At 41.9% G+C, this 24,378-nt stretch overlaps 2 protein-coding genes across 3 annotated transcripts; both read right to left on the reverse strand.

Annotated features, from left to right (window-relative positions):
- Window positions 1-1,394: 1,394 nt before the first annotated feature.
- Window positions 1,395-18,258, reverse strand: shoc1 (shortage in chiasmata 1). 2 transcript variants are annotated; one of them, XM_037531567.1, is made up of 22 exons: window positions 18,134-18,258; window positions 16,753-16,847; window positions 16,301-16,555; window positions 16,083-16,112; window positions 14,688-15,332; window positions 14,377-14,511; window positions 13,360-13,530; window positions 12,152-12,244; window positions 10,642-10,817; window positions 10,110-10,176; window positions 9,801-9,867; window positions 9,529-9,704; window positions 8,981-9,086; window positions 8,666-8,777; window positions 8,429-8,550; window positions 7,476-7,563; window positions 7,159-7,290; window positions 6,625-6,774; window positions 4,762-5,002; window positions 3,386-3,632; window positions 2,827-2,873; window positions 1,395-1,663 (listed from the first exon to the last, which is right to left on the reverse strand). In XM_037531567.1, the coding sequence occupies exons 1-22, from the start codon at window positions 18,238-18,240 to the stop codon at window positions 1,578-1,580; spliced, it is 3,348 nt and encodes a 1,115-aa protein (XP_037387464.1). In that variant the 5' UTR covers window positions 18,241-18,258; the 3' UTR covers window positions 1,395-1,577. The 2 variants fall into 2 exon arrangements, with proteins under 2 accessions (XP_037387464.1, XP_037387463.1); XM_037531566.1 differs by having other exon boundaries at window positions 4,762-5,116.
- A 543-nt stretch (window positions 18,259-18,801) lies between these two features.
- LOC119261803 (protein shortage in chiasmata 1 ortholog-like) lies at window positions 18,802-23,628 on the reverse strand. The gene is made up of 9 exons (XM_037531541.1): window positions 23,356-23,628; window positions 22,181-22,295; window positions 21,894-22,017; window positions 21,694-21,790; window positions 21,047-21,228; window positions 19,811-19,961; window positions 19,404-19,503; window positions 19,161-19,302; window positions 18,802-18,929 (listed from the first exon to the last, which is right to left on the reverse strand). Exons 2-9 carry the CDS (start codon window positions 22,262-22,264, stop codon window positions 18,802-18,804), a joined length of 1,008 nt encoding a protein of 335 aa, XP_037387438.1. The 5' UTR covers window positions 22,265-22,295; window positions 23,356-23,628.
- Window positions 23,629-24,378: the final 750 nt, after the last annotated feature.

The raw sequence follows: 24,378 nt of genomic DNA on the forward strand, positions 1-24,378 counted from the left end.
AACACAGATTATATATATATTGGAGAATTGTGGTGTGTAAAAACAGATTTTATATATATATATATATATATATATATATATATATATATATATATATACATATATATATATATATAGGAGCAATGTGGTGTGTAAAAACACAGATTATATATATATATGTATATACACACATTGGAGCATATATATACACATTGGAGCATTGTGGTGTGTAAAAACACAGATTATATATATATATTGGAGAATTGTGTTGTGTAAAAACACAGATTATATATATATATATATATATATATATATATATATATATATTGGAGAATTGTGGTGTGTAAAAACACAGATTATATATATATATATATATTGGAGCATTGTGGTGTGTAAAAACACAGATTTTATATATATATATATATATATATATTGGAGAATTGTGTTGTGTAAAAACACAGATTATATATATATATATTGGAGAATTGTGGTGTGTAAAAACAGATTTTATATATATACATATATATATATATATATATATATATATTGGAGAATTGTGTTGTGTAAAAACACAGATTATATATATATATATAGGAGAATTGTGTTGTGTAAAAACACAGATTATATATATATATATATATATATATATTGGAGAATTGTGTTGTGTAAAAACACAGATTATATATATATATATATATATTGGAGAATTGTGGTGTGTAAAAACACAGGTTTTATATATATATATATATGGTCACCATTTCCACTGGCATTAATGAACAAAGTGGTTGTGGAAATCAACTTTATGCCTTTGGGACTATAAAATCTATTAAGTGACAGAAAAACACTTAAAAATGACTAGAGGACCTATAAGAAAACGTCTTTCAATATAATCAATTCAATCAAAATATCCAAAAATGTAAAAAATTGAGAGATTAAAACATTAAACTGCTTCCTTCCCCGTTACCTTTCTAACACATACCTCAATGAACTCCCACAAACCTGGCTTAGCTGCTATTCCGTCTGCAGTTAGAGGAATCATCACTCCACATTTGCGTCACAGACACAATGAAGCCTGCGTAAAAGCTTAATCATCTGCAGCTGAAACTGAATTAATCATTTCCAAATCGCATCTCTACCAACAGCCCTGCACGGCCCAAACACTGCATTACACTTCTTCACTGATGTTTTAGCAGTAAACAGCATGCATGAGCTCTATAATGAGAGAACGTTTTACACCTGCCCCTGTTCAACTTCACAGCCCTTTGGGTTAAAGGTCAGAGGAGAAAGCCTTTTTATGGTGAACTGTAAATTCAGACCGCAGGCTGACTTCTCGTATACTGTTAATATATAAACAAAAAAAAACAGGCTTCACCATATGTGACCTGTGAACGCTACGTTTTTACTGCATACTAAATATTATAATTAAGAAAATGAAACTTTTAATGTGAACACATATCCGTCTCTGTAGGTTTGAGTCCCGTGCGTGGAACAGCACATGGGTCTAGGTATAATAAAGGGTCTTCAGGGCGGTGTTACAGCCAACACGTCAGTCTGAAGCGTGTATGACAGGATGTGTAGGATAAAACTAAAGCAGGCGTTCAGAAAAACCTGAGCCGCGTTTGTCCGTCACACCGTCCTGGTATTCTCTCAAACAGAAGCCTCCCTCTCTTACACTGTGGAAACACTACAGACAGAAAAGACGGACACAGGCAGTTAATTTCATGTATGACCTGCAGGGACTTTAGAGTCTAAAGTGGCTCCTCATAGGGAAAGGAAAGTGGTCACATCACCCCCTGCTGTTTGCACTAAAACTACAGGTTATCAATGAGCTGGAGGTGCTTTATTTCACAGATTACACAGCATGACCACCTCACTGTTATTATTCAGTTATACAGTGACTGAGTCACTCAGCCAAACTATTGAAGAACAGCCACAGACACAAAGACACAGACACACTTTCCCAAAATGAACATGTCATATTCGTGGCTACAGTATACTGTGTACGCGTATGACTGTAAAATGGTCATTTCAGTTGCTCCAGCTTTTTAATCCATAATCAAAAACGTCTTTATGGCAAAATGAATGGAAATTCAAAATGCTCTGATCCAAGGAGATCCGAGTCAAAAGCAACTATTTAGCACAATAAAGAAGGGAAGTGCAGATCTGCTGGTGCTTTTAAAAATATTTCGAACTGCCACTCATTTCAGAATAAGTACATTTTTGATTACGGATTAAAAATCATTTCAAGCTGTAACGAGTAAAAAGGCTACTTTGCAGTCATAACAGCAGGAACGCACGAACAGAACCCATGATCTCTGAATTTATTCTTTTGATTTTGGCTGATCTGTGTTGCAGTTATGTGTGTTATATCAGGGGAGGCAGGTCAGAGCACTCTTGCCGTATTTGGATGCTGCTGCGACTGCCACTGCATAACTCACTGAGCTGAAGAGCCATTTGGCTTTACTATCAATGCCAAACTCTATGTGGCTCATGTTTTTTAAACGGACACCTGATTTTTTGTTTTGAATGTTTAAAATGTTGTGCCACTCAGGAATGTGCCTCATATGTTCATTCACACAGTGTGAGCCATAAAAAATGTAGAGGAGACCAATACGGAGTGTAAAGATCTCAGACGTAAGACCAATCGCAGGCCAGGCAACCTCCATGAATGATCTGGTACTCAGTGGCTCTTCATTTAGAGAACAAACATTAGTGCAGACTTACAGTGTGTGTGTTTTACATGCATGTATGTGTCTCAGACGAAACAAGTGAAAATGCGTCACTGTGTTTGGATTAATGTATTAAAAATGTATTAAAAGGTCTCAATGAGAGAAAGCGTGTCCGTACCCGTCTCTCCTGCAGCATCTCGCGCTGGTCTCTTCCTCTCGGCGCCCCTGTGTGGGCAGAAGTGAGAAGTCTCTAGTTATATTCTCTTTAAATTGATTTGTGCTTCTCTATTATTAGACTAAACTAATACTACATATAGAGCAATGCAAGACCTGAACAAATGAGTGGAGGGACATGAATGCAGACGCTTCCAGACTGCTGTACAGTTGACATCCTACATTGCTCTGTGGTAAATATAAAAATGCTGTGCTTGATTTTTCATTATGATGATCAAGGGAATTGATCCGTGTGGTTTTAAAGGGACGACTAATGAGGCAAAGACAACAGGAGTTTCAGTCGAAGACTAGTGTTTCAATAGGAACCGTGACTGAAACGGCCTCTGCATTCAGATAATTTTCATACTGGTCAAACCGTTCGGTGACCAGCCATGCTCTATGGATGGGGACACAGCCATCCTGGAAGAGACTAGTCCCATCAGCACAGAAATGGTTCATCACAGGACCAAAATGATGATTTAATTAACTAGTTTTACTTGAGTAGAAGCTGCTGTTCTACCCACTGCTGGTACTGGGGTGAGATGCTGTAGGCGTTACTCTGCTGCCCCCTGCTGCTTGTTCCACAGGCACTGCTTCTCCACAGCGGCGGGGGCAGCATTTCCGTCTCTTCCACAGGTGAAATCTGACCCAGCAGGACTGCGGGGGCAGGACACTCAGTATGTAGAATGTGGGTATGTGAGTAAGAGAGATCTGGGGCTGACAGAGACGAAGCGTCCACTGTCCACTGGTCCTCTCCGTCACCAAAGGAGTCTGGTAATGGTTAAGAGGTCAGAAACAACCGTGATTAATTTATGGTCAGTCTCCTACTTCATCACAGGTAACTGCACTCAGTGTCGTGATGTAATTAAATATGGGCAATATGCACTTAATACATTTCAAGATTAACTGTGGCATTAAATGTACGTTTCTTAATACGGTGTATTTATGTAAATATGCTCCACGTCTACGCAAATGTGTGCACAATCGATTTCATGCCTGTTTTTGTTGATTTTTTTAGTTTTCTGCATCATTTGAACACGGTGGCCGTCATTTACACCGCATGAGAATTTCATGATGAGTGGACCAACAGCAATGCTCTAAAGTAAGTTGGAATAAAATATATTTCCATTAACTTCCAGTAAAACGTTCTGTAGTCCTGTAAAAGACACCGTTTTGGAGATGCTTGTTTTCTTTGGACAGCGATGATACGGAAAAAAATGTCTTTAAAAAGTGCAGCCAGTTCCATAATTATGTGTAAATTCCTTTAACATTCTCATAGTTTTTTACATTTCTTTCCCGATGTAGGGAAAAACAGCTTGGGACATCTAGGAACACTGCAAACTAGCAAATTGCTATAAATGTTAAGCATCTCATATCAGACAATTCCTTGTACGTTTCTATCCTCTTTTCCTTAGCTAAATATGAAATAAAAAACAAAGATGCGTCTAAATCTTACTGAAGAATAGGTCCCTTTAATGGCAGATATCTTACCGATAACACTTTTAAATGTAAAATCCATTCACTTATTGTTCTGAGATATGCATGTTGTCGCTGCGGGAACAAAAGAAGAAGAAAGGCAAAGAAAGAAAACGTTCTTGATTTATAAGGGAAGTTGATGTAAAAGCTTATTTTTTTTATTGACCCATTCATCATGAAATGTCCACACAATGTAAACACCAACTGATATTTTCCAATTATTAAGAAAAACGTTTTTCTCCTGACAGCTACAATACATGTACACAGATCTACAGCTTGTAAAATTAAAAACGCTGCAACTAATCAAACTAAAACACGTAACCATGCAGACTCAGACGCCTCCCTATAAGACATTTACCCCGTTTTATAAATAATCCCAGACGTCACCCTTACATACTTGATCTAGAGTGAAACAGACTATTACCTGCGTTGCGCTCATTCTGAGCAGGTTCTCCAGGCCATGGCTGCAAGTGTGAGTTACACGCACACTCTGACTGACCCACAGAGGCTCCACCCACTGTCCCACGCCAGCCTGTATCCACAGCGCCCTGCTGCTGGACAGACTCAGGGCTGCTCAGCTCAGTGGACGAGGATGTGAGGAACAGCTGTGTGTCAGTGAGCGAGTCTGAATGAGGCTCATCTCCATTTACAGCCCAGTGAGGGAGCTGAGGATGAGGAGGGCACAGGTTGTCATTAGACTGTAGTGGAGCTGCGTTTTCAGGCTCAGATTTAGAGGGGGCAGCACTGAGTCTGTGGAGAGCTGTAACATCACTGAAGAGCTACACACACACACACACACACACACACACACACACACACACACACACGTTGCTGTTATTTATTTATTATGAAGAAGGCATTTTTGTAAACGTGAGCATTGGTTTGGTAAGCGTGAGCACTGGTTTGGTAAGCGTGAGCACTGGTTTGGGAAGCGTGAGCACTGGTTTGGTAAGCGTGAGCACTGGTTTGGTAAACGTGAGCACCGGTTTGGGAAGCGTGAGCACCGGTTCGGTAAGCGTGAGCACCGGTTCGGTAAGCGTGAGCACTGGTTTGGGAAGCGTGAGCACTGGTTTGGTAAGCGTGAGCACTGGTTTGGGAAGCGTGAGCACCGGTTTGGGAAGCGTGAGCACTGGTTTGGGAAGCGTGAGCACTGGTTTGGGAAGCGTGAGCACCGGTTTGGGAAGCGTGAGCACCGGTTTGGGAAGCGTGAGCACTGGTTTGGGAAGCGTGAGCACCGGTTTGGGAAGCGTGAGCACCGGTTCGGTAAGCGTGAGCACCGGTTTGGGAAGCGTGAGCACTGGTTTGGGAAGCGTGAGCACTGGTTTGGGAAGCGTGAGCACTGGTTTGGTAAGCGTGAGCACTGGTTTGGTAAACGTGAGCACCGGTTTGGGAAGCGTGAGCACCGGTTCGGTAAGCGTGAGCACCGGTTCGGTAAGCGTGAGCACTGGTTTGGGAAGCGTGAGCACTGGTTTGGTAAGCGTGAGCACTGGTTTGGGAAGCGTGAGCACCGGTTTGGGAAGCGTGAGCACTGGTTTGGGAAGCGTGAGCACTGGTTTGGGAAGCGTGAGCACCGGTTTGGGAAGCGTGAGCACCGGTTTGGTAAGCGTGAGCACTGGTTTGGGAAGCGTGAGCACCGGTTTGGGAAGCGTGAGCACCGGTTCGGTAAGCGTGAGCACCGGTTTGGGAAGCGTGAGCACTGGTTTGGGAAGCGTGAGCACCGGTTTGGGAAGCGTGAGCACCGGTTCGGTAAGCGTGAGCACCGGTTTGGTAAGCGTGAGCACTGGTTTGGGAAGCGTGAGCACTGGTTCGGTAAGCGTGAGCACTGGTTTGGGAAGCGTGAGCACTGGTTTGGTAAACGTGAGCACTGGTTTGGTAAACGTGAGCACTGGTTTACACTTGTTTATTTGTTCTTTCATATTTCTTGTTACATTAATCTGTTTTCAATCTTCCAAATTGTTATCTATCATTTAATGTTAATCATTGCTCTAATGCATTGATAATTGTCCTCCTAACATTTTTCTGTTTTTTCAGCCCAAATGACCACACATTTTTTCTCTCTTCATGCTCTGAAAACGGCAATCGCCAAGGGACGCAAGCTCCTGATGCTGAGCAGAGAACTTCCATCAATGTTTACCGCAGTTCTGCTATGGGGCTCGAACAACAGCCACATGTAAACAGGGCACTGCTGTGTGCGTTAGTACCGGTTAATGTTAGTGTAAGTGTTTCTATAAATGCTGGTATTTTAATATTAACGTAATGTCTGTTTAGAGTTGTTTTAGGCTGGTACCTTGCAGACTTTGTGTGGTATCTCAGGGAATTTGTCCTTGAGCTCAGAGAATGAAGCTTCCAGCAGCCACTGCAGAGAAGGAGCTCTCCTCAGCATAAGCTGGGATACCAAAGGATTAATGCACGGAAAACAAACCAAACAGCTCTCCTCCTGAAAAACATTCACAGATAACAAACTCACCAACATCTGTACAGAGACACATCTCCTAGCTGTGTCATGCCTAGAGTACCTTTTTATTTTAAGTAAGTTCTGAGGTCATCACTAGGCAAGACACATGTAAATAATAGCTATATCAGCACATTACAGAGAGAGAAAAGCACAGTGTGTAATGTTTATCCAGACTCAAATGCTTTGGGATGTTGTTTAAAAGCAGTCTGATGAAATTAGTTAAAGCACAATTTAAACTTCATATTTAGCCTGATCTAATGACTAGTATTACCCTCACCAAAAGGTAATCAAGAAGGACATTTCCCAACACGTATTTTGGCACAGACCAAAAATTCATGCCCGATTAAAACTCCAAACTCTAGCTACCTCTGTCTGCAGCACACTGAACCAATCCCGGTCAAGCCAGCTCCACACACTCTTCTCTGAGCTCAGTAGAGTGTGCAGGCAGATCTGATACACATACCAGGCTATGTCTGCTACATCACGCACGAGAAAAACCTGAGAATCAGGAGATGTACAACAGCAGTGAAAGCACTCACACAATAACACACTAAAGTCTTTATTAACACATGCTGTTAGTACATCAGCACATAAGCACTCCAAGCACAAACAACAGAACTGCACTAACAAATCTACACATCAAATCAAATGACTAAAACCTGGTCGTAGCTAGACAGACTCACCTTTACATCTAGGTCCTCTGACTTGAGTCCAAACAGCACGAAGGACGAGTAGATCAGCACCAGGTTATTGAACGTATCGCCATACACACTGGGGACAGGGAAAACGTTCAACCACGCACAGCATCAACAACAAATAAGCAAGAACCAGGGTTCAACCTGAAAGTTCACTGTCCCAAACTGATTTTTGCTTTCATTTAAAAAAAAAAAAAGGTTAAACATGCAAGATGAAAAACACTAATGACTGCAGGGCAGCACGGTGGGTAACGCTGACGCCTCACAGCACGAAGGGCCTGGGTTCAATTCCCTGGCTGGGTGACCAGGGTCCAGCACCCCCCGTGACCATGAGGGAGAAGCGGCTTAGAATGTGTGCGCAATGACTGCTTTCTATAAATAGCAGTGTCAACAGGGAGCGATCCATTTCTGTTTGCCTTCTTAAGATAAAACTAACAAACTGTGCAAACTTTCTCCTGTACCGGTAAAAATTAGCTCAAAGAAAAAGGAGAGAATAAAGTCTTTCCATCATTTTTGTTTCATTCTCTCGCTTCAGCAATGCACTGAATCATGCCTCACACCTCAGACAACTTCCAACAAGCAATGCAACTGGCTACATTTAGTTGGTCAGTATATTAATCAGTGATCAGTAATCACAGCTCCCAATGTGCTGTGTTGTCAACATATTTAAATAAGTAATTTATTACTCTATTTTGATTAGTATATTGTTAAACAGTAATCCATAACTGGCAGTCTGCTGAGTTGGTTAGTGCAGTGCACTCTTGGTCTTCTAAGAGTAAATATTTGATTAATGGGCAATCTATAACTCTACGTGTGCTGTTAGTCAGTATATTAATCAGTGATCATAATGTGTAGCTCTCAATCTGCTGTGTTGGTCAGTACATTGATCAGAAGTCTACAATTCACAGTGAGGTGTTGGTAAGTTACCAGCGATAACTCACAGTTTGCTGTGCTGTTCGCCGCAGTGCAGTATTATCCAGCAGCGGGTGAACTGCAGAGAAAGAGCTGAAAGTCTAATCACCACAGAATTTGACGCTTTCTCCCGCTGCAGCTCTTCCAGATCCTGAACACAAAGCATACTTAGAAAATATAAACTCTAAAGATATTTGTCATCACTATCAGTTTGCTATTTGCACACACACTTATACTGTGGTTCACCAGGTATTACTTCATCTAACCTGCAGGAGAATGGCTGTTTTTTCATCCACCGTAATGACATCATACCGGTCAGGTGATTCCAGCTTTTGCATAGACTGACTGTAGCTCCTCTCCAGCAGAGTCATATTATACCTGCAGCACAGTTTCACAAAACACGGTATCAGAAGTTTTCTTTATACTGTCTTGCTGAAAATCAGATCAGGGAAGGGAAAAAGCTACTACGATGGGAACTTACAATAATAAAGTGTAATAAAAATAAAACAGGCAAGAAAAAGGTTTAAAAAAATAAATAAATATAAGTTTTAAGGCAGCGGTCATTATGAAAAAAGACTGACGTTGACTCCAGCAGATGCAGCAAGTCTGAGTGCTTCAGCAAACCCTCTGTGACGAACACCAGAAAAGGTACACTGTCCAGATAGGCCTGAGGGGAAACGGCTGCCTCTACACAAACACACACATATTTTACTGGCATGTTCTGAATTAGGAGGCACATTTATCTTATTGAACACAACATTGTGTGACTGCAGAACTAATGAAAATTCAGTACAGTAGAACTTAAAGCAGCGTATTGGACCATAAAACTGTGTGGCTGAAACACCAGCCACTCTTTTCTGAGCATCTCTCATTTACAGACTTTTGTGGAAATCATTGCCAATCATCAAAACTAGAGATTTAGGTGCAGCCTATCAGAGTTAAGTGGGTAGTGAGGGGCACATGCATCACATATCTGCATTTCATCTTCAAGAGAACAATTTAAAATGCTGATTCCAACGATCAGAAAAAAAGAGAAATGTCAGATCCAGTTATCGTCCTGAATACGGTTATCTGTGCTGCATTAATAAGGAAGATGTTGGCGCTATTTGTCGGCGTTGCTGTGTGAGACCTGTCTTCGGCGTTGCTGTGCAGAAGCAGATGTAGTTGACGTTGTTCTGTGAGCAGAAGCTGCTGATGGTGGAATGACACAAGGAGTCAAGCTCCAACACCACACTGAACTTCTGCCAGGGGAAATCAGATCCAATCTGCTGACGGCACACTATGACACTCCGACTGCAGGAAAGACTTACACACACACACACACACACAGTGAAGCAGTTACGCCGCTACTGCAGACTGCATTCCTCTACAGCTGATCTACTTCCAAACGAAGACACACACCTGTCTATAACTGTTCTACTGTCCACTTTGTTCAGGCCCCCAGGTAGAACAGTGGATACACAGCTTCCTACAGTGTCAGCACAAACACAGACATATTCACATCAGTCCTGGTCCACCCAGGGATTATTTCTCAAAACAGGAATTCTCAGTTATGCAGATCAGTTGAGCTCAAAGTAAAGCCTATTCAAGCCTGAGAAGAGCTAATGGGCATCCTTCTTACTGGACAGTCCTCAGTTTGGGCTGGGATTCTCCTGCTGTGTGAAATATCCCCCCACTCTGTTATAAAACCAGATGATATTAGAGACTCACCTGGTACCTGACTGAGGGCTGTTACCAGCTCTGCCCTCACACGCTCCGTAGCTGCTACCACCAGAACCTGCTTACACAGATATCCACCCTTAACAACATTCACTCAGCGTATGCAAGTAGACCGCTACTCTAGCTTCTGAGAGCTGATCTAGGACCTGTTCCTGTTAGTAAGGTTATCTTAAATTAGAGAGGACTCTGATCTTCCGTCACCATCCTACTCTGACAGGTTTTGAGAATATGGGCCCTGGTTTTTATTTTATTTCCTTGTAAAATTGTACTTAATGTGCTCAATGGTAATAGAACATCTGTGTCCTAATCAGTGACTAAGATGATTAAAAATAATGGTTTCAAATTTCTGGACATTGCACAACACTAAAGTCTGGTGTGGTGGATGGTATCGTGAAGTGGGTAACACCTTTGCAACCCTCTATGTTATAGTCCACGTCTAACATCTAACCCTAACCCTAAGTCCACATCTCTACCAGACATTCTTGAGCATGTTTAATAGCCCTGTGAGAGAATGGTTTCTGACCGTGTTGGAGGTGTTTCTCTGCAAATAAGTGCTCATCTGCTCCTGCAGGTGCAGCACTCTGGGGCTGGGCTCCTGCTCCTCCTTCCTGTAGGTCACATACTGCAGCACCTGGAGCCTCCTCAGCAACTCTTTCAGACCTCCCATTGAACACGTGGACTGTGCCTCCTCCATGTAATCTCACACACAGGCGCACAGACATAAACACTCAAGACGCTCACAGTTCAGACTGACAGCACTGTGCCTGTATCACAGTATATCTGACAGACTGTGTAAGCTGAAAAACATCACTGGAAGGATCCTGTGGTCTGACGAAATCATGGACACTGTGTCCTACAGAGCTAAAGACCACCCAGCTTGTTATCGGTTAACGCTTAACAACATGCATAGCCCTTCAGATGACGACTTTTTCAGGGAAGGCCTCGTTATTTCAGCAAGACAAACCATGTCAAACCACATTCTGCCTGCATTACAGCAGCATGGCTCCGAATCAAGAGTCCAGGTGCTAAACTGGCCTGCCAGAAGTCCAGACCCGTCACCACTGAAAACATTTGGTGCATTATGAAGTAAAAAATATGACAAAAGGAGACCCCGAACTACTGAGCATCTGAAATCCTGTATCAAACAAGAACAGGAAAATATTTCACTTCAAAACTACAGCAGGGTCTCCTCGGTTCCCAAACACTTACAGAGTATAGTTAAAAGAAGAGGTGATGAGACACAGCGGTACACAGGGCCCATTTCAACGTTTTTAAATGGGTTGTTGGCAGCAAATTGAAAACGGGCAAATATTTTTAAAAAACCTCTTAAATTTCTCAGTTTCAATATTTGATCTGTGTAGTATTTTCCTTTAAAAACACGATATACATGATTTGCACATCATGGCATCCTATGTTTATTTACATTCTGCACAGCTGTAACGGGAGCGTGGAGGTGGACGCATGTGCTGAGATAAGCCAGATTTATTAGGGGTGAATCCAGGGTCGTGGTCAAAACAGTCCAGGTTCATGTATCCAACACGGACAGATCGGGGGACAGACATGACACAAACCAGAATTAACACATCAAACGGAGACCGAGACATCAAACAAACACCGGCCAACACAGGGCTTAAGTATTCAGGGAAAACGAGGGACAGGTGAAAACAATTAGGGGCGGAGTTACAAAACGAGGGGCAGGACTACAGATACCAAAACAAACGCACATGGACAGGACTGGGAGGGGCCAATCGTGACAACAGCATGCGTCCCAACGTTTTTGGAAATGGGGCTGTAATAACACAGAGCTTGTGAACTGCCTGTAGATGAGTTAGAGACCAATCAGAAGCTACAAAGCAGCCATGTGCTGCGTATGTGACAATACAACCACAACTAACCGACTGCCAGGCACTCTACGTGAAGTGTTAAAGCCTCAAGTGAGAAGAAAGTGGATCAAAGTGGACAGTTCTTGGAGATTTGTGATATTCAGAGGGAGAATGTGTTTTGAGGAGGTGTTTGTAAATCAGCGTTTTTACCGATCGCAGTGGTGAGGTCACACCTGAGCAGCAATTCCTTCACCCTCACCAGAATGTGAAGCAGAGCCATATCATCATATACACACTCCCTGCCTACAGCACATACACAAACACAGGTATTATACCAAGTGGGGACACCTCATGCATTAGCACAAAAACTTTGTTTTGAATGTGCCTTATATACATTATATACATCTTTAAATGCTCCAACTGCGAATAAAGTATCTAATGGCAACTGATTATCAACACTATTGGGATTAATATTATGATTAGGTTCCAAGTTCAAGGTGAATATTAGACACCAGCTCTACTAACATTCTCTAATTAGGTGCAGCATCTTATTATCCTTATTATTACCTTATTATCGCCCATACTAGGATCAAAAAGGCAGTCTGTGATATTTTGCACTCGCTGCATATGCATTAAGAGTTTTCTTCTCGATTTGGGTATAGTGGGAAAAGATTATTAGTATGAAGCCTGTGCTTCAGTTGACTAAGCCTGATAATAAACAGAGAATTATGAACTCATTATTGCAAAATAAAAAGCATATAAAACAAGTCATTGTTTTGAGATGAAAATATGGACCTAAATATGGACCTAAATATGGACCTGAATATGGACCTGAATATGGACCTAAATATGGGCCTAAATATGGACCTGAATATGGACCTGAATATGGACCTGAATATGGACCTAAATATGGACCTGAATATGGACCTGAATATGGGCCTTCCGCTGCCAGAAACAGGCAGAGACCAATTAAGAGCAAGAATCTTCTTCTCTCTCCTACCTGGCAGAAACAGGCTTCCACACAAAAAAGTACGATGGCCAAACAGACGGTCATCTTTTAAAAACACAAGCCTGTGTTCATTCAGAAGTTTTAGGAGATAACCCACTAAATTGGCCACATCCACCAGCAGACTCTGTATCTGCAATTAGCACCTCCTTTAATAAATTTGCCTCTTGGTGTTAAGAAAAAAAATCCATAAAGCATCTAAACTGGACCTTGAGATGTTAAGACTTCCCTCATCACCACTGATAAAAGTGGCCCTGCTTGTTATGATTTATTGTTATGATTTCTTGTTATACGGCACTTCGGTACTCTGTTACAGTACAGAGGTGCTGGTAACCGTCCTGAAGCAGCTAAACGCTACACTACTATAAGAAGTGTGAGGTGAGGTGCTGCAACGTGAGCGTTACTGTCTGACCCCGACTCATGCTGAGCAGCTTCTCCTGCTGTTTCAGGTAGAATCGCGTGTCTTCAGGCGTCAGGCTGGTGAAGTCCTTCCTTCTCAGAGCGTTCTGGTCCAACTCACGCACTCTCCTGAGGGATGGCCGGGCCAACGCATGCAGCTCAAAATATGCAAATCTCTCATTCTCTACAGGAGGGAGAACAGCCAGATTACAGGCAGAAGCAAATACTGAGCACACACCTAAGAGTATTGAGCATACATCAATCTGATGGTGAGTTTTTGGGAAAGTAGACTTGATAACTGATTACAGTAATATTTACTAAAGTCATTGGTCAAATAAAAAGTCTTAGATTATTATTACACATAAATACAAAACCACAAAGCTTGGCCCATCGTTTTTATTGTCCACACGTAAAAGGATCCTGGACTATATGTAACATCACTTACTTCAAAAGGTTTTGATGATATACATTATGTCATATACGTTATTATATTGTGAAATATGTCATTTATCATGATGATGAATATACTGCCCAGCCCAGGCTTTCCCACTCAAATTCAGTCGTATCAGTTTATTCTGAAAAATCATTTTTAATCATGCGATTAATCACGATGCACTGAATCCTTTCCTGAAGAACAGTAGTTGAATAAAATTGAACCCTTATGAGGTGATGGAGATGCACTCCAGTCCCCAGCCTAGTTCTCCAACCCCAGTGTCTAGTTCTAGAGAATAGGCGGTTTTTAAGAAGCTAAAACATTTTTTAAATTTAAAATTATTTTAATAAGTGTTCAGGGCCTATTTCCCTGCTGTTGTTTTGACTCATTGAAATATGAAATAAAAGCACAGCTGGCCCACAGATCTGCTGAGATCTTTTAAATACGGCCCTTTTAATGGTTAGGTTTTACACCCTGTTCTATTCCAATTTTTTTTTTTTTTACGATGAAGATCTTGTGGAGTAATCATCACAGCCCTGTAAGACAGTATGAAGGTAGATCTGTGCAAGAAGCAGCGGCTCAGTACATTCATCTCACCTGTAGCCTGAACATAGATGGTTTTGCTGAAGGCTTTTTCTGTGATGCCAAGACTGGCTTTACTGTTCTTGGCCTTTTCTGATACTCCTAAAACTGGGGTGGGCTCTCTCATGTACTTCTGAGCCGGGTCTGCAACTGAAGAACAAAGTTTAATGTTACATTTAGTCCTATACATCTTACTCAACTGAGTTAATTACAATAAGACTGAAGGTCTGCGCTCGCTGCAAATAACTCGTTAGTTCATAATTAAACTCTTTCATCAAGACTAAACTGAAAAAAATTGGTTCACAAATCCCATGAAATCTTTTTACCTGCTGTGTTTAGGGGGATCTGTGGAGGTTTTTGAACTACCAGACTCCTCTGCACAGTTCTTAACATTATAAACGAGGACAGAGGATCAAGGTCCTCCTGAGGTTTAGAGACAGAGAAGCTCCTCCAGCTGCTCTGTAATGCTGCTGGATTAGGTTCACTCTCTCCTCCCTGACGAACAGACTGCGCCAGAGAAACAGATGCTGTGGATGTGAGGCTTTCTTCTAGTTTTTGCTCTACAGGTGTAACCTTGGCCACCTCGAGGTCGTCTGGAGGATCCAGTGGAGTTTTTGATGGTATCCCTCCGTGTCTTTCTGCAGGTGTGTGAGGAAGTTGGTTCAGATCGGTCTTTAGATGAATGCTATCTTCTTTTTTGGGTGTGTTCTCAGAGAGATGGTTGAGATTCTCGGTACTAATGGGAGTACTCGAGATCACCCCACTTCGAGTGTCATTTGGCAGAAACTCATTAGCAGCCGCTGGTTCTGTTGCTGTTTCTCTGCTCTCGGAGATGGTGCTCTGTTTCTGAGGAGCTTCCTCCAGCAGCATGAACTTCACAGCTTTGCCCGCCTCCACACGGCTGGGCACAGAAGTCAGTACAGCTTTGCTGTGGACTGATCCCTCCCTCACACTGACTGGAAGATCCTGGACTAATTACAGCATAATAATTATAATATTAATAATAATAATAATAATAAACATAGTAATCAAATAAAAACAATATAGTAATTTTTTATTATTATTGGTAGTAGTAATCACGGTAGAGAATTTTTCTTTTTAGCCTATTTGCTTAACTTTCATGTATTTTTTTTTACTAAAAGCTTCAGCTGAAAGTCTTCGATTCTCCTTTATTATTCAAGCCACTAAACTGCACATTGCCACTAAAATTAAGCATAAATTCCCAAAAAACACACTAGAGCTGAACAATTTGGGGGAAGAAGTCTGACTGCAATTTTTCTGACCAATCCTACCAACACAAGCTCCAGGCCTGAATGAGCGCCAGCACATTCATCTGAGTTGAGTTCAAAGTTATGAGGTTATATTTTCCCCCCAGGAGATAATATAACATATATGCGTATACTATAAAGAATAATTTAAAATGCAGCTCCTGTAGACTCTTTGCCTTTAAAGTGTAAAATGCATTGCTCATTGTTCAGCTCTAATGCTAAACCCATGAGCTGCTGAGAAATTTGTGTTTTCTTAACTAGATTTTCTTCCTAAATTCTGGATTAGTGAAAGATATTTGCGTGACGTTTGTGTAAGGAACACAAATGGGTCACTATTTTTGCTACTGAGGCATGAAAACAACAGGAAAGCAAAAAACAAATACAAAAAACCATGAAAACAAAGAACAAATCTGAACACAGAGAACAAAGTCAAACCCATGAAAAATACCTCACCAGCTCTTTCAGCAGACGTTTTCAGCAGTTCTAAAAAACAGAATAATAAATGAATACAAGATCCTTTTAATTAGTTGTGCTCTTATTTTATAGAAATTTCACACAACCCTATGGCTGTATTTGAAGAATCGTTTATATATAGTTTACCAATCAAATGGTCCGATATGCTGCTTTTAATTTCATGTTAAGAAGACAGTGTGTAAATCAGACAGACTCACCATCGATCTGAATGAGAGAGAGCAATGAAAACTGCTCTGCAGGATCCTTCCCTGTATCAGCAACTGTGTGCTGCTCCACAGTCATGGGCTCAGTAAGTGACCACTGGGTGGGCTTCTGGGGTAGCAGGGTAAATGTGGACAGTCTCTGTGGGTTTGTGAGCGAGTCAGTGCTCTGAGTTTCTCTCTCGGCCTCCAGTAATGAGAGAAGCTCTGGGAGAGACTGACTTCTGACTGAAGGGCTAGATATCTGTGGTTCTGTAATGACAGTGCAAATAAAACCCTATTGCGATAAATCAACTACTTTCCCCAGGAAACGGCAGAAAACCCAGTAAATGTTACTTTAATTCATGCAATGCCAAAACAGTATTAGGAGACATGTAATTCCCTGCTGCTTGTCTTAGCATGAGAAAGATGGAATTGCCATGATATGAAGTGAAATGCTGCTGCATTACCTGCCAGGAGAAATTCAGCAACACACTGAGGATGTTTCTCTGCCATCCACACAGCCTTCTCCATAGCCTCACGGTCACCGTCTGAGAGCAAAACCCTACAGAACCATCAATATTACAACAAACAGAAACATACAGAGTCCTTAGATATTACAGCGATTAATCTCACTCTTAACCACACCGTCTTAACTAATACCCAAGACTTTTACGGTAACTGTGAGAAGATGATGCCAGACCATCATTCCAACTAATAGTCTAATAATAAAACCCTCCTGCCTTCTGTATGAAACCACATTGAGAATTAAGTTTTCCCTCCCATCCACACGGCATCTACACGGCATCTACACAGCATCCACACAGCATCCACACAGCATCTACACAGCATCTACATAACATCTACACGGCATCTACACGGCATCCACACAGCATCTACATAGCATCCACACAGCATCCACACAGCATCCACACAGCATCTACACAGCATCTACACGGCATCTACACGACATCTACACAGCATCTTACATAACATCTACACGGCATCTACACGGCATCCACACAGCATCCACACAGCATCCACACAGCATCCACACAGCATCTACACGGCATCTACACGACATCTACACGGCATCTTACATAACATCTACACGGCATCTACATAGCATCCACACAGCATCTACACGGCATCTACACGGCATCTAACCGACATCTACACGGCATCTTACATAACATCTACACGGCATCTACATAGCATCCACACAGCATCTACACAGCATCTACATAACATCTACACGGCATCCACACAGCATCCACACAGCATCTACATAGCATCCACACAGCATCCACACGGCATCTACACGGCATCTACATAGCATCCACACAGCATCCACACAGCATCCACACGGCATCTACACGGCATCTACATAACATCTACACGGCATCTACACGGCATCTACATAACATCTACACGGCATCTACACGGCATCTACACGGCATCCACACAGCATCCACACAGCATCCACACAGCATCTACACGGCATCTACAACAATATTAACAGTATATTTGAGGTGTGAAGGTCCAGGTTTTACTGACAGGTACACCACGTTAATAGTAAAAATCTTTTTTCTTCCTTTTTCTTTTAGTTATACTGACAATACTAAACTTGACAGGCCCTGTACATATAGAAAAAGTGCACAAGTGGTAATAAATGATTTTCTAATTTGATATGAATGTCAAATTTAGTTTAGTTTAGTTTGTTTTGTTGAACATTAAAAAATGCAAGCGCAAAAACATGACAGAATCAGCATCTAATTAGTATCTGAATCACACGCTCAGTAGCTGCTTCAGCATCTTAAAAAGTTAAACAGACCACAGGGAGGCACTTACTGTCTGCAGACTGGGGACAGAGACTCAGCTGCGAGCTGACTAGCGGACAGAAACGGCTCTGGCAGGACTGGCCTGTCAGGAGGTGACAGGATCAGGTCTGTCTCCATTTCGACATACGACTTGTAAGGAACTGAGAAAAGAGACAAACTCTGAAATACTGAAATCACAGTGGTATCAGCAGATATGTGCTTAAATATTTCACTTTTTACAACAGGCATTGTCGCAAAGCTGCTTTACAAAAAAATCCAGATTCGAGCTTCGCCAGTGGTGCCAGTCACAAGAAAAGCGCCCTAAAAGCAAGAGGAAGACGGCCTGAAAGGAACCAAGACTGAGAGGCGGAACCCATCCTCCTCTGGACCACACCAGATAGGAAACAGTAACACAAGGGCAAAACGATGATGAGGTTTTAGCATTTACATATATCATATTAAAATACAAGTACATGGAAAAACAGGTGAAGCAGCGGTATTAATTAAATTGCTTTAGTCTGTGCAGCAGCAGCAGCAGCCGCCGTATAAAAGGCACCAGGCAGACGTTTAGCTTTGACTTCTATTTCAAACCGATGTGATCAGCAGGTCGTTTAGGTGATTAAAATACCCGCAGTATCTGCCTCAGCCCAACATTCCCCACACCGCACATTATTACTAATAATAGTAATGTTTATAACGTCACTGCTCATATGAAGTGTTTGAATGCAAGATACCTGGAGACACCGTCCTGTTAGTGGCATCCGAGTCAGAAGCAGGTGCATCAAATCTCTCACAACGCAGTGAATTCAGACCCCCTGCAGGAGCGACTGGAAGAGATTCTGCACACTGATGACCAGGAAGCAGCCAAAATAATTTACTACAGCACACACCAAACTCCTCCTTTATAATTACCGCATTTGCCCAACTGTACCTACTTGTGCTTTTCATTATTATTATTATTATTATTATTATTACAGTTGTCTTATTACTTTATCTTTTATTCATACTGTCTTTGTTTTGTACAGACTGTTATTCTCAGCAGGGATTATCCACTCTACCTTTCCTAAGAGCGTCTATGAGAGAAGTCTGCTCCTCAGCTGGTTCGGGGGTGATGTCCAGAGACTCCTGCAGGCTGGTAACGGACAAGGAATACCTCTTCCGCACCACAACCTGCTCAATTCCAACAGGCAACATCAGGGACTAAAAGCACAAAGAAAAAGCAGAGAGCAAAAAAAGTCAACATGGCTTTTAAATACAACTTCCAAGGTTAGGTTTAGAGGAATAATGCGTCCAGGTCCCACCTCTACAGTCAAAATGGATTCTTTTCTGAATTCCTCAACCGACTGAGATGCTGAACTGCTGGTAGGTTCGTCACAGGACACATCGTAAGGCTCAAGCTGCCTGGGAATAACAGCCATGCAAGCCATCACTCAAAAGAAGACAGTATGAAGAAATTGTGAGGAGTCTTCGACATGGTGATGACTTGGATAATAAGGAACATATGGATTACAGGTTGTACCTATGGGGCAAATCACACGCAGGTTAACCGATAAAAAAATCTTAAATCCCTTAAATATACTCTAATACACCTTTTATAGCTTTAAATCAAACCCATACTAACATTTTACCTTGTTATATACATACATTAAAAACATTCTACTGCATTCTGGGTGAATTCATGGGGCAGGTGAACAGCAACCCAGCGTACCTGCCAGAGAAAAAGACTCCAGACAGAAGATGCAGTGGATCTGGTACAGCCAGAATTTTTGACCTCTGCACTAACTTCAGGAACGGAGGCAGTCGACTCCGAAACTGCCTCAGAGGATCGCTCACTATCATCTCCTCAGGGAGGAAGAGATCTAAGGCAGAGGAACACACTCAATACCATCACACAGGTGATAATCAGGTACAAGAGCACAAATTCTGCAATCATTGTCTGAAGTCAAGACAAAAACAGACCGAATTAATTTATGTGATAGTTTTAAATATTACATTCTATAAGCAAACGCATGTAAATTTCATGAAACCTAATTCAAATACGATTCACCACAATTCATTTCAGTCACATTATTATTCAGTCATATTCTCATCTCTATTTTTTAAACAGTCCTAAAATGAATTATTTTCAAAATTAGAAATGAGAACAAATGTGACCAGATCACTAATTTATCCAGCAGCATAATACAGACCTTATGAATGACCTTACAGACAAAAGAGCCATAAAAATACCCAAAGATTAAACAAAATAACTCTGTGCATTGTTTTTTTTATAGTTCCTCCACTCACGGTGGTGCATTCAGAGCCATTTTGGAAATATTTCTAATCAAATCAAAATGAGGTGAAATTTGGGTGTTAAATAGGTTTTCCCGATGTGACGAACTGTCCCTAGAGAATAATAACCTAATTACATTGCGAGGTCAGAGATTTACACGGTTACGTATTTGGCCAGTCAGCCTAGGAACTACACTTCCCAGAGTCCTCCACCTCATCACCTGACTCCGGGAAGATCATCAGCGGCCAATCGTCGCTCAAGTTCGCCTGAGTACTGATGATGTCCACCTATGTGCTTGTGTCATGTGGCTTTAGACAGGTTACTTTGTGAGGCACTCCTAGTGCATCCACTGAGAGTTTGTCCAGGTTCGGTGTCCCGTGTTTCCGACCTTGTGATTTTCCTCCTGTTTCTCGTTTACGCCGGTTTTGGATTTGCCCTCCTGTACCGTTGCCTGGTTTTGGGATGTTTTGGTTTTTGACTGTGTTTTGGACTCTGTTTTTTGTATGATCACCTCCCACGTTTTGTGGTTTTCTCTGGTATTGACCGATGCCTGTGTATTGACGATATATCTGCCTGAATCCCTAAGTAGAGCTTCTTCTCTGTTTTATAACCATGAGCGTCTGCTTACTGGTCAAACGTTACACACACCCTGCTAGCTATGCCGGTGCTGACCTTGGTAACTAAAACAGGCTGAGTTTATATCAGCCGGACTGAAGCTGTCTGTCCATTCGCGACATCCAGCTTCTCTCTCTGCTCCCTGCAGCCAGAGAGCCTCCTCGGACATCACGGAGCCCTGAGACACAGGATTGGAGCTGGGCACCACTTCACCCAGTTCAGCCAAAGAGACCCCAAACCTACAGACATCACCACAAAGAGCTTCATTATACTCACGCCAGCAGGCTGTGATCACAGGCTGCTGTAATTCTACATAAATTATTTATAAACGTGGGGAACGTGCAGATCGTAAACTTTTCCATCCAAGCCACATGTGTGTTTGTAAGCAGGAAGTTTTTAGTTTTGTCTCTCTGAGAAAGAAAACTCATGTTATGTTCGCCAAAAAGTTAAAAATCAAAATCAAATGTAATTCACGATGTAGCTAACTGTGTAATTATAAATATTTAGAGCATACAGATAATCACAATTTATTTATATTTATTATATTGTTACTACTATTATATTATATTATTATTATAATGATTATATTATATTATATTATTATGTTCCCAGGACAATATCACCTGTCCAAGGAAAGTTTACTGCCTCCGTCACCGAGATGCTGCATTTAGAAATGAGACACTGGTGAAAATAATGCTGTTTACCTTTCCAAAGAGTCAAGCCCACAGAGTTCGGTCTTCAAACAGTCTAGAACCGACCCAGTCAATTCCAATTCAAGTTGACACATGGACCTCAGGTTTCCTGCAGAAACAGCATTAGCAAAAAAGGGACTTAGTACAGCTTCTTAAGCTTTAGTGACTTCAACTGAGCTGAGAAAAGAACCAGTGGAACATGTTCTTCTGACCATGCGTCCATGGAGTTCTGTACGTCTTCTGAACATGCCCTGTGTGGGGGTAGACGTTTCTGTCCAGCAGGATGGGAACTGGTAGCATCAGCAGGCTCTTCGTGAGCCTGTGTCTGGCTGACACCTGGTGAAGGAATTCCAGACCAAAGCCTGTCTGAATTGCCGACGCACCAGGGCCCATTGTTTTGAACTACATGGACTGGGCTGGATTTAAACTAGCCAATTGCCAAGCTTGATTCCATTAGATATTAAAGCTACACTAAAGTGGAAAACCCCAGTAACTTTACCTCGCAGCTGTAGTCAATGGCTCTGTATTTGACATTTGAGAACATTACAGCCATCTGACCACAACGTAATCTGCCGGTGCTCATCTCCAGACAGCACACGGAATTAAAAACTGAGCTGGGGCAAGACAGAAAAGAAAAAATCACAGATGAAAGCAAAACCTTAATATAATCCAGCTAAGACACCTGAATACGCTGAATGACTCTGTGGCTGAGTCTCAAATGGCTCCTTACATCTTTGTACGGCACTATGAAAGCCATGAATGAACCAAGCAACACATTACATCTATCTACAGCTATCTGATACACATTCAACCACTGGCTGCACAACTCCCGATTTTAGAGTTAGTGCACGGTTTGAGAGCAGAAGGCACATTTTCACCACTTTTATACACTCACTGGCCACTTTATTATAGGTATAGGTTTATTATGGACCTCCTTTCACCTTCAGAACTGTCTTAATTCTTCATGGCAGACTTTCAACAAGGTGTTGGAAACGTTCCTCAGAGATTCTGGTTGGTTATTTGAGTTCCTGCTGTCTTTCTATCATCTGGAACCAGTCTGCCCATTCTCCTCTGACCGCTCACATCAACAAGGCATTTTCGTCCACACAACTGACCGCTCACTGGATATTTCCTCTTTTTCGGACCGTTCTCTGTAAACCCTAGAGATGGTTGTGTGTGAAAATCCCAGCAGATCAGCAGTTTCTGAAATACTCAGACCAGCCCGTCTGGCACCAACAACCACGCCACGTTCAAAGCCCCTTAAATCCCCTTTCTTCCCCGTTCTGATGCTCGGTCTGCACTTCAGCAAGTCGTCTTGACCACCTCTACAGGTCTAAATGCAGTGAGCTGCGGCCGTGTGATTGGCTGATCAGCTATTTGTGTTAACAAGCAACTGAACTGTACCTAATAAAGTGGCCGAAGAGTGTATAGGAAATAAAGGACCATTTGTCTGAGTTTTGAGTTAGTTAATGGAACAACACCTACTATTCACGTTTATTCGCTAGCTAAAAATATTACTTTAACCTTTAATCGAAGCCTTTGCTGATATTAGCGCCAAACCGATTTCAGGGCACGCGCACGGATAACGGTCCCTGAGGCGAACGGCTGACTCCATAACACATAACACAGCCATTTATCGGTGTTTTAGCTCGAGCGAAGCATGAAAATACCTACTAAAACGCTGAGAATGTTTCAGACAGTCTGTAAGCTGCAGGCAGGTTAGGTTAGTACGGGACCCCCTCAGGAAGGCGAAGCCAGCGGCGTTAGCAGCGCTGCTAACCGCCCTGTCAAACGGGCCATTAGCCTAAGCAGCTAACCGTCTAACCGTCTCACTAACCGATATAACTACAGCAAAATCGGGCTAAACTGAATTAAATCAACAGTAAGTGAAGGCAGTCAGATGCGGCCGCTACACCAAGCATAAATAAACCATATAAATCTATAATTTCTAACATAAAAACCACATATTTCAGCCATAACCGCTTCACCTCCCAACACCTCAGCCTCTCGCACCTCCTCCGTTCCCGCCTTCATCACCGCCGTCCAATCAAAACCGTCCTCCGCGCCGCCGCGCTGCTATTGGCTGTTTGTGTCTGTATTTTAATTCATGTTAATTTTTTAAAATAATCCACGTTAATTAAAATTTAATTCTAAAAAGCAAAAATATTTGAGAGAGAATATAAAAGCATTTGAACGATACATATAGAAGTAAATGAAATACGGGGGAAAAAAAACATAAAAATTAAAAGTATGTTAATTTCATAAAAGTTTAAGTTTCCAGTTTCAGCAACGCTTCAGTAAAGTACAAATCTTTCAAAACTAATACTTTATTAACCAAGTATTTCCCTCTGTTGAATTCGCAAGCTGGCGTTGGGCCTGTATTAAAGGGCCCGTATCCTACACCTTTGTTGTATTTATTGGTTTCCTCTGAGATCCACTCACAACGTCTGTGCAGGTTTCTGCATCAGACATGGTCATCATTCATTTCTATGGCTGCTTTCCAACCTCTCTTTGTCCCTTAGATCAAACAGGCTGTTTGTGTTACTATTCCTTTAATATATCCTGATATATGTAGATGAGCTCTGTTCTGATTGGCTGTGCTGTATTGCGCTTCACTCAACATTCCTGAGTTGAAACATTCCTTATGACTTCATCTTAAGCGGGTGGGGCTAAACTACTGTAACCTGAATAGGTGGA

Source organism: Pygocentrus nattereri, chromosome 20 (genome assembly GCF_015220715.1).
Source record: "Pygocentrus nattereri isolate fPygNat1 chromosome 20, fPygNat1.pri, whole genome shotgun sequence".
Lineage (NCBI taxonomy): Eukaryota > Metazoa > Chordata > Actinopteri > Characiformes > Serrasalmidae > Pygocentrus > Pygocentrus nattereri.

Excerpts from the sequence above, each read along its gene's own strand:
- LOC119261803 (XM_037531541.1), bottom strand. The coding sequence starts at position 22,264 with ATGAGCACCGGCAGATTACGTTGTGGTCAGATGGCTGTAATGTTCTCA. Across the intron at positions 19,303-19,403 it reads AATCCATTTTGACTGTAGAG|TCCCTGATGTTGCCTGTTGG; the intron begins GTGGGACCTGGA and ends TTGTGCTTTTAG. Across the intron at positions 18,930-19,160 it reads CATAGACGCTCTTAGGAAAG|TCGCTCCTGCAGGGGGTCTG; the intron begins GTAGAGTGGATA and ends AATCTCTTCCAG.
- shoc1 (XM_037531566.1), bottom strand. The coding sequence starts at position 18,240 with ATGGAGACAGACCTGATCCTGTCACCTCCTGACAGGCCAGTCCTGCCA. Across the intron at positions 15,333-16,082 it reads AACGTCTGCTGAAAGAGCTG|TCCAGGATCTTCCAGTCAGT; the intron begins GTGAGGTATTTT and ends TGCTGTAATTAG. Across the intron at positions 8,551-8,665 it reads AAACAGCCATTCTCCTGCAG|GATCTGGAAGAGCTGCAGCG; the intron begins GTTAGATGAAGT and ends CTTTGTGTTCAG.